Raw genomic sequence first — 9651 nt, forward strand, 5'->3', positions numbered from 1 at the left:
TAGATCTGCCCACTAAGCAGCAAACCCTTTGGCTGCTCCAAGGGGAGGGGAGGGGATGGGTGTGGGGGCATCAAAACCCTAATTGAGTTGATTCTTTCTGTGTGGGGGAAGGGAGAGTAAAAGATCTCAGTGCGACACAGAGACTGACATCATTTATCTCTACTTTATCTAGACATCTGTTAAATGCTTTTCTTTTTTAAGTGGTTTGAGACAATCCTTGGGCTTAAAACCAGCGAGAATGAATTGAAAGCTAAAAATACCTATCTCACTGAGGAACCGGTTGGATTAATTAGGTTCTCTTTGCATTATTTCTAGTTCAGATATATTTGATTGTCTTTTTTTTTTTTTTTAACAAAGATACACTTTAGTAAGCGATTAGTTGGCAGTATGAGACCAGCAAGCCGCCGTAAACTCCTTGTAGCTTTTCTGATTCTTCGCAATGCCTTCTGCTACAGGTAACACAATTCATTATAATAATGGAAACCCCGATTTCCTGGAAAGAATGTGCTCTACCTCTTATAAGAAACTAGAAAATAGCTAAGGACTTCAAATTTTTTCTTCTTCCCCCTTGGCATCCAATCTTGTTCTCAGAGCAAGTTTTGTAAATTTGTTTTGTTTTTTATTATTTTTACATTTTAATCCTCATGAAGGCAAAGATTTTTATGCTGTTTGTTCACTTGTTATCCCCAGGGCCTAGAGTATAGTAGGCATTCGATAGTTACGTGTTGAATGAATGAGTTTTGGTACCAATAGATAAAAAGTGCTAAGCTAAAATCACACTTTGGGGTTATGGTAGCTATCAAGTCACAACTTTGAGCAGTATGATAAGGACACTGTAAAAGACAATATGAAAGGGGGGGTGGCGCCTGGGTGGCTCAGTTGGTTAAGCGTCTGCCTTAAGGCTGGGGTCATGATCTCAGGCTGTCTGGTCTCTGCTCAGTTGGGAGTCTGCTTCTCCCTCTCCCTCTCCCTCTGTGCCCCCCACCTCAAATAAATAAATGAAATCTTTAAAAAAAAAAAAAGACAATATGAAGGTACTTAGTGGAGTTTTAAAAAATGCTAATTACATGAAATGAAGGAATATTCATGAACCCTTCAAAAATATTCAGTTACATAAATATATTATTAATTAGATTTTTGCATATGTATGATTTGCAATCTTAATGCTTATTGTGCTTGACTTGCAATAGATTCTGTGACTAGAGGCACTGTGCCAAGGATGCCAAATGACATTTTTAAGTCTGTGTTAAATACGTGAAGTTTCCACAAATACCTGGAGGTCTAAAATGTTTCCTAAAAAGGCAGAAGGTCAGTCAATGTGATAAGGTAAAGAGAGACTTCCATTCCTTGAGAGCTCGCTGACTAGAAACCTACAGGCACGGAGGCAGTCTCATTAAAATGGCTGGGATGAATTCACTTTGCCATTTGAAGGAATTCAGCAGTACAAATGAGAGCTACAGAAGTAAAATGCTTAAGTCCACACTAGAAAGTCTCGTTTGCTTTGAGAATGGTTTGCTTTGCTTATTTGGAAAGGAAGAAGTCTCTAGGATGTCCACAACAAAGCAGAGCTTGGTAAATTCCCATTATCTGGGAAGTAGAGCCTCTTTTTGCTGATCCGGCTGTCTGCAGATCTCCCCGGTGTAAAAAGAGGTGAAAAAAGGTCATCAGATATATAGGTAGATTGGCTGTGATCCCGAGAGGCTTGAAGTATTGGGGGAACGCCAAACCGTTTAAGGATAAAGGGGGCCTTTGTGTGTCTCTGATTTCAATGATTAAAAACAATTTTTTTAAAAATCCATCTAATAAGTGTGAATAAATCCCTGAATTCTACTGTGCCCGGTCCTTGGAGCTCCAAATGCCTGAAATAGGAACAGCTGTAGTGTGAATTAGTTGGCCTAAGCTCTTGGGCTGCTTCCAACTTCGCTATTGCTCATGCCCCACAGGTCAAGGAAAGAAGTGATGTAATGCACTTAGCTAGGCCACTTTAATTACAATGCAATGGAGAGGGGGAAGGGTTATAGGCGGTGACAAGTTTAGCGCATGACTTGCGCTAGGGATGCAGGAAACAAAAACACGGACAACCATTGGCTGCGTCCACTTCCGACCCGGTATCTAGCTCCTAGTCTGGAACCTTGAAACATTTATTTCCTGGGAAGAGGGGTGGCGCTAGCCTGCAGAGCGTCGACCATAAACACACAGCAAACACACGCACACACACACCCCCACCGAGGCTGGCAGGGTCCTCTCTGATGAAATGGGCGTGGGGCCGAGTACTTGGCCCACGGACCCCAGAAGGTTGCCCCCACGCCGGCCGCAGCAGCTAGGCTCAGCGCTCGGAACCCGCCGAGGAGCCGCGTCCGCGGAAACTGTTGACACCCAGGCCCGCTCCCAGTGAGCCGCGCTCGTGTCTTTCATTCGCAGCGTCCGGAGCGTCCTTCCAGCGGCAAGCCGGGCTTCGCTGCGTGTGCTACTGGCCCCGACGCGGAGTGTTAACCGCGCCGTGGCCTCTAGGGCGCGGAGCAGCTAGAGACCGAGGCGGCCCGGAGCTCCGCTCGGTGCCGCGGGAGCAGCCGCGCCCCAGCCCAGCTCGGTCCTCGCCGCGGGGCCGTGCGCGCTCCTGCCGCCCCAGCCCCGCTCGCGGCGGACCCGGCTCCCGGGACTGAGCGCCACCGCTCCCTCCTCCTCCTCCTCCTGCTGCTCGCGCCGCCGTGGGCNAGAGGTGCTGCTGGCTAACGCGCTGTGGATCACCGAGAGGGCCAACCCCTACTTCATCCTGCAGCGGAGGAAGGGGCACGCGGGCGATGGAGGCGGCGGCGGCGGACTGGCGGGGTAAGGAGCGGCGGCCCGTCTGTGCGGGAGGGGGCCGGCAGCTCTGCGGCGCCGCCCGCGGCCCTGGGCTGCGGGCACCCGGGACACCGCCCGGTCCCCCGGGGCTGGGCGGCCCGCCCCACCTGGGTGCGTGGAAGGCATCAGGAGTCAGGATTTTTCAGTCTGTCAAAGACATTCTTCTCTGACCCTGTCAGGCTAGGGGGTCCTTCGAGTACCGGGCGCCCCCTAAGTGGGTGATGTTGATGAGAATGGAGATGGGGGGAGCAGCCTTGAGGAATTGATGCAGTACTTCTCCCTGACCCCCGTTCCCGTACCCCTTAAAAAATATCGCTTTGTATATGGGCAAGTGAGGGAGAGGACGGTTGATTTTTACTTCATTCTCTTTACTGATGGTGTTAGGATCAGGTATAAAGTGCTCTTTTGTTTCCAGGGAAGCAATCAGTAAGAGGCTGGTGTGGTCATTTCCTTTATTAGTTATGACTGAAGAGAATGAAAAAGAATTTTTGTTGTTGTTGTTGCACGTAATTAGACATAATAAAGCAAGTTATCTGGTTGTAAAAAGAATTAGCAGTGTAACTGCATTTTAACTATTTTAACTCAATCACTTAGCCGAATCCCCTCACAAGGTATTATTAATAATGAAACTATTACTAAAACCATGCCCTATCGTTTCAGGATTGTAAAATCAGACCCATATCCCAAGTAGCGCCATATGAGAAAGGTGTTGGTTATTAACTAACCAGTTTGCTTGCTGAGAGGTTCCAAATAATCTTGAACTCATACCATACTAGAGAAATTGGACCTTCCCCTCTCCATGGTGGTTAGAATGAAGAGAACTGGGATACTTCTTACAACGAAGTTAGCAGAAGAAATAGGAGAGGTTTAACCAGAAAAGAGATGAACTTCAGAGTCCAAACTATATCAACCTCTGGAGCTTGCGTGCTAGCTAAATTGTTGCTTTCAAAATGCTGTGCTATTAACTAAAAATTTTTGATATGGTATGTATTTAGTGCGATTGTAGTTTACAGACTAGTTTTCTCTAGATTAAAATTCAAGTGACACAGTTTTATGGCATATATGTGTTTAAAGGATCTTGCTAATATAACATATTGCCTATACCTAACCTGACTTTTCTACACTTTTTCTGCCATAAAAGAGAAGGCAATATGCAGAGCTCCAGACCCTGTTCTGGAAATTCTGATTAGTGGCCTACAATCAGAATTTTCCAGTTCATTTTGTAGAAGTTGTCTAACTATGGACACTAATATGTAGCTTGCATATCTGATACTGGGATCGGCCCAGATTGTGCTTCTTTAAGCCTAAAACAACAAGGTAAAGTAGGTAGTTTATTGTATTAACAAAGAACATTTCCTGCCTGGAGTTAACCATCCTACACTGTGTAACTAACTAAATAGTATTTCTTTTCTAGAGTCGTATGCAATAGGTTATGAAAACATCAGAGGTGCAGAGCCTTCTTTTCCGAGTTAATATTTTTATTATTTTCCTACTCACTCAGAGCTATAGCTAACCACAGTCCACCTGGAATCTCATTATTGATAACTTCAGAAAGATAAAGTTGTCTTTTTAATTGAAAAATCGTTAACTATTGCACTTCTTGCTAGAATAATTGAAATTGTTATCATGTAAACATATTCCTGCCAACAAAGGCTTTTTTTCAACTGAAAGAGGAGAAATGTCTGCTCTGATAGATTGATGCCATGTTAAATGTAGCAGGAGCATTTTAGAAATCCTTGTACTATGTAAAGTATATTTTGACCCTAACATGAGTTCCTTCATGCATTCATTAGCTTACTTAATCGTTTCACAAATATTTGTTGGCAATGTCTGAAGTGCCAGCGCCATGAAGCTCACAGCCTTGTGGAGAAGACAAGTGTTGGTAAAATCTTCATATAAATTAATATAGAATTGCCACTCCACAGGGTCCCAGCAGAAAACAGAACCAAACCTAGTTCAAATGAAGAGAGCTGGTGAAAAGACAACTTAGAAAGATGGAGGCAGGGTTACCAGAACCGGTGAAAGGCCCAGCGGTGGGGGCTGTTACCACCCTTGGCGGCAGGAATGATGTGACTGGAAGCCTTGTGAGCTGGAGTCAGGCAGGAGGAGCTTGGGCCTCTGGGGAAGCAGGCTCCCCCGGAAACAGCACAGCAAAAAGGAAGTGGAGAGGACATGCCTGACTTCTCTCCTCCTATTGGGCCAGCTCTGCCACTGTCTTTCATCTGTGGAACCCAAGCTGGACAGGATGTCCTGGTAATCTAGTCCCTAGAGATCAGCCACCTAGGGATGGATCTGGGAGGTGGGAGCAAACTGAGAGTGACCAGTCCTAATGCAAAGGGGAGGAACATGATGTTGGTTACCCTAGTCGGAGAAAGGGGGTGGGCTTGGATGGGGGCAAGGAAAGTTTCCCTGAAGAAGTAACACTTGAGCTGAGAACTGAAGAAAGAAGAAGATCAGCCTGTGAGGAGACATGACCAAGTGTTGGGCATCAACTGTTGGAGATTTTCTGGAAGAGCTCAGGACCTTTATATAATGTGCTTTACCCGGGCCAGTGCACTCATTAAATGGATGGTGATGGTGATGAGATGATGAATGGGAAACCTGCTCAGTGAGACCTGGCCAGGAATGCTCATTGGTCCATATGCTTGGTGAGATGTCAGTGTAAAAGCTATAAAAAATAATGCGTCACAGTGAAGACCCTTGCTATTTTTTTTTTAATTACGCTATTCCCTTCCCGAATCCAGGCAATATACGTAGGTGTTGAGGCAATGAAGTTTTATTTTTTTAATTGTAGATGCATTAGGTTTGTTTCTTTAACCCCCTTTGACTGCGATTTCATACGTATACAGAAAAGTACACAAAATAAAGATTCCGAGCACAGTGATTTTTCACAAAGTGACACCTTCCAACTAATACCAGGATAATAAATAGAACGTTGCCCCAAAAGCTCCTCCTTGTAACCCTCTCCCCATCATTACCTACCCTGTCCCAAAGGTAAAAAAGAAAAACAACAACAACAAAAAACTATCCTTGTGTTTTTTTAGTGACAGTTTGCTATTTTTCCTTATAGTTTTTTTTTTTTTTTTTGGACAACATAGCTCTAAACACTTGTTTTGGTTTTGCCTGTTTTTTGAACAAGGAATGAATGTAATCAGAGTATGTATTCATACGTTTGGATTCTTTGCTCAGCATTGCGGTTGTGATATATATGAATGTTGTTTCTGGCTGTATTTTATTTTTCTGTGCTGTATGGAAAACTATCACTCAAGTATACCACCATCATTTGTTCATATTTGTCCATTGGATTGTTGGTGGCTCTTTGAATGATCTGTTTGGGGGCATTAAAGGCAAGGTAGGCTATGTTCTTTCTTGTGTGTGTTCCTGGTGCCTGTGGGCATACGTTTCTATTTGGTCTGTACCCAGGAGAGGAATTACTAGCTCATGGGTTATGTGTATCATCAACTTTAGCAGATAATATCAAACTGTTTTCCAGAGTAATTGTACCAATATACTCCCACCAGCAGCATGTGGGAATTTCCCTTGCTCCATATCCTTGCCAGCATCATCCATCTTTGTAATTGTAGCCATTCTGGTGGTTTTCTAGTAATATTGTGGAGTTCATTTGCTTTTTCCTGACTCATGAGGTTGAGCACCTTTTCATGTTAATTGGCCGTTTGAAATGCTTGTTCTGACGCGCTTGTTCAAGTCTTTTGCCCACTTTTCATTTGTTTCGTTTATCTTTTTCTTACTGATTATCGGTATTTTTTTTTAATATATTCTAGAGATAAGTTCATAGTTGGTTATATGTGTGGCAAAATCTTCATTCTGTTGCTTGCCTGCCTATTTACTCTCTTAAGGAGAGAGTAATTTCTCACTTAATTTTAATGTCCGAATTCTTTATAGGTTCCATTTCCTTTATGGTTAACGTTTTATTGTGTCCTGTTCAGTAAGTCTTTTTCTAGACTGAGGTTATAAATCTATTATCTTCTAGAAACTTTTCAGTTTTAAACCCTAAATTTATATTTACAATTCACTGGGAATTAATTTTTGCATATTGGTGAGATAGGGGTCATGTTTTATTTTTAAAAAGTTTGTGTGGACATCCAGTTGCCCCAGCATGATTTATTGGTTAATCTGTTGTCACTGCTCTGTAGGGCTACCTTGGTCATAAATCAGGTGCCCAGACATATGACAATTGATTTGCTTTGGGCACTCTAGCCTGTTCCTTTTCTTTATTAGAATATTCTTGCACCAGTATCACAACTGTAGTTTTATAATAAGAGTTCACATTCATTTGATCAAGTATTCTTATCTTGTTTTCTGTTCTTTAAGAGTTTCTCAGCTATCTTTGTCTTTTACATTTACACAGCATTTTAGAATCAACTTATTAAGGTTCCACCAAAACAAAACAAAACCGTAGCAGCAACAAAGACTTAAACTGTTGAGATTTTGATTGCAATTGCATTGAGTCTGTAAATAAATTTGGGCAAAATTGATATCTTTATGATATCAAGTCTTCTGATCCACGAACATGGACTGTTCCTCTATTTATTTAGATCTGCTAAAATTTCTCTCAATGATGTTTCATAGTTCTCTGTGTAGAGGGTTTACACATATTTTATTAGATTTATTCCCAGATATTTCATATTTTTTCACTCTACTGTATGTTTTATCTTTATAAAATTTCATTTTCTAGGGCACCTGGAGGTGTCTGGGTGGCTCAGTCGGTTGAGCATTGACTCTTAGTTTCAGCTCAGGTCATGATCTCAGGGTCACGGGATCCAGCCCCAAGTCAGGCTCTGTGCTCAGTGCCAAGTCAGATTGTTCCTCTCCCTCTGCTCCTTACCCCACTCTGTCTCAAATAAATAAATAAAATCCTTAGAAAAAGGAAATATCTAGGATGCCTGGGTGGTCAGTTGGTTGGGCTTCTGATGCTTGATCTTAGCTCAGGTCTTGATCTCAGGGGTTGAGTTCAAGCCCCATGTTGGGCTCCACACTGGGTATGGAGCCTACTTAAAAAAAATTCTCTCTAAAATTTCATTTTCTAATCAAATTTTTGCTGACCTCTAGACATATAGTTGTTTTTTTCATATTGACCTTATATCCAGGCTCCCCCACTTGCTAATCTTTTATTTAGGAATTTTGCATCCTTTTAAATTAGTAGGATTGGATTGTACTTTTTCTTTTTCATAACATCATTGTGAAATTTGGTATCAAGATTATACTGGCCTTAATTAAGTTGGAGAGGGGCATCTGGGTGGCACAGTTCGTTAAGCATCAGACTTTTGGTTTCAGCTCAGGTCATGATCTCTGGTGGTGAGATCCAACCCCTCCTGGGGCTTCACACTCAGCAGAGTTGGCTTGAGACTCTCTCCCTCTCCCTCTGCCCTTCCCCCCTGTGCTCTTCTCTCTCTCTCTCTCAAATAAATAAATAAACCTTAATAAAAAAGTTGGAGAGAGCTCACTCTGTTCAATTTTCTAGAAGAGTTTGTGTGATAGTAGTATTATTTCATCCTGATATTGTTTGGCAAAATTCACTGGTGAGGAAGTCTAGCTAGCCTTGAACTTTTATTTGTAGGTTTGTTGAATGGTATTTCAAATAATAAGTTTTCTTTTATTGTCAGTTTAATAAGCTATTTCTAGGATTTATCTTTTTCATATAGATTTTCAAATATATTGGCATAATTTGTTAATAATCTCATTTTTCATATCTGTAGGATGTACGGTGATATTTTAGATGTGTCTTTTATAAATAACAGAGTTGATTTTTTTCCCTAATCCAGCTTGAAAATTTTTGCCTCCTAATTGGATTATTTAGTCAATATACATGTGACTTGGGTTTAACTCTAGTATCTTACTAGTGCTTTCTCTTTTTTTCCCCATCTGCTCTATTTTTTATTTTTCTTCCCTTTTGGTAGGCTATGGGATTTTTTTTTTTAATGATTACATTTTCAACCCTCTATTAGCTAGAAATTTTGTATTCATTTCACTGTTCTTTTAGTGGCTTCTCTGGAGATTATAATGCATTCTTAATTTATCAAAGTATATTATTCATTGGTACTTTCATTTTATTTAATTTTTTAAAAATTGGTACTTTTAATTTTTTCTCAGATAACACAGGGACCTTGGAAAACTTTAACTCCATTTATCACCAACCCACCCCCAACTCGTATACCATTGTTTTAGTATATTTTAATTCTTACATATTTCAACATGAAAACATTTAATTACTATTTTTAAGTCTGTATTCAGTTACATTTCCACATATGTTTATAGTTTTTGTTGTACTTTCTTCCATTTCTGTGCTTTTTTTGGAATCATTTTTCTATTGTCTGAAAAAAAATAAAAAGCCCTTTTCTTGTTTCCCTTAGTGAGAGCCTGCTGCTGAGAAATTTTGTCTTTTATGTCTGAAAATGTATTTGTTCTGCTTTCATTCTTGAAGGATATTGTTGTTTTGAATGGCTGACAGTTAATTTTTTTCTAAGTATTGTTAAGATATTGTTCTATTGTCTAATGATTTACTATTTTGTTTTTGAGGAGTAAACTGTCACTCTGAATTATTATTCCTTTGTAGATAATATGCCTTTTTCTCCAGCTGCCTTTAAGGTTTTCTCTTTGATTTTTGTTTTCTGCATTTTTTAAAAAAATTTTATTTTACTTAAATTCAATTAAGTAACATACAGTATATTATTAGTTTCAGAGGTAGAGTTCAGTGATTCATCAGTTGCATAAAACACCCAGTGCTCATCACGTCACGTGCCTTCCCTAATGCCCATCACCTAGTTACCCCATCCCCCCCCCCCCCCC

The 9651-nt window shown here is 41.0% G+C and overlaps 1 protein-coding gene across 1 annotated transcript in view; it reads left to right on the forward strand.

Moving 5' to 3' along the window:
• The first annotated feature begins 2056 nt into the window (after window positions 1–2056).
• TBC1D9 (TBC1 domain family member 9) overlaps window positions 2057–9651 on the forward strand; it is a 114253-nt gene continuing 106658 nt past the window's right edge. Inside the window, exons 1-2 of the mRNA XM_034661737.1 lie at window positions 2057–2108; window positions 2571–2829. Coding sequence (XP_034517628.1) covers window positions 2057–2108; window positions 2571–2829 — 311 coding nt within the window. The remainder of the gene's footprint in view (window positions 2109–2570; window positions 2830–9651) is intronic.

The sequence above is a fragment of the Ailuropoda melanoleuca genome, chromosome 5, assembly GCF_002007445.2.
Source record: "Ailuropoda melanoleuca isolate Jingjing chromosome 5, ASM200744v2, whole genome shotgun sequence".
NCBI lineage: Eukaryota > Metazoa > Chordata > Mammalia > Carnivora > Ursidae > Ailuropoda > Ailuropoda melanoleuca.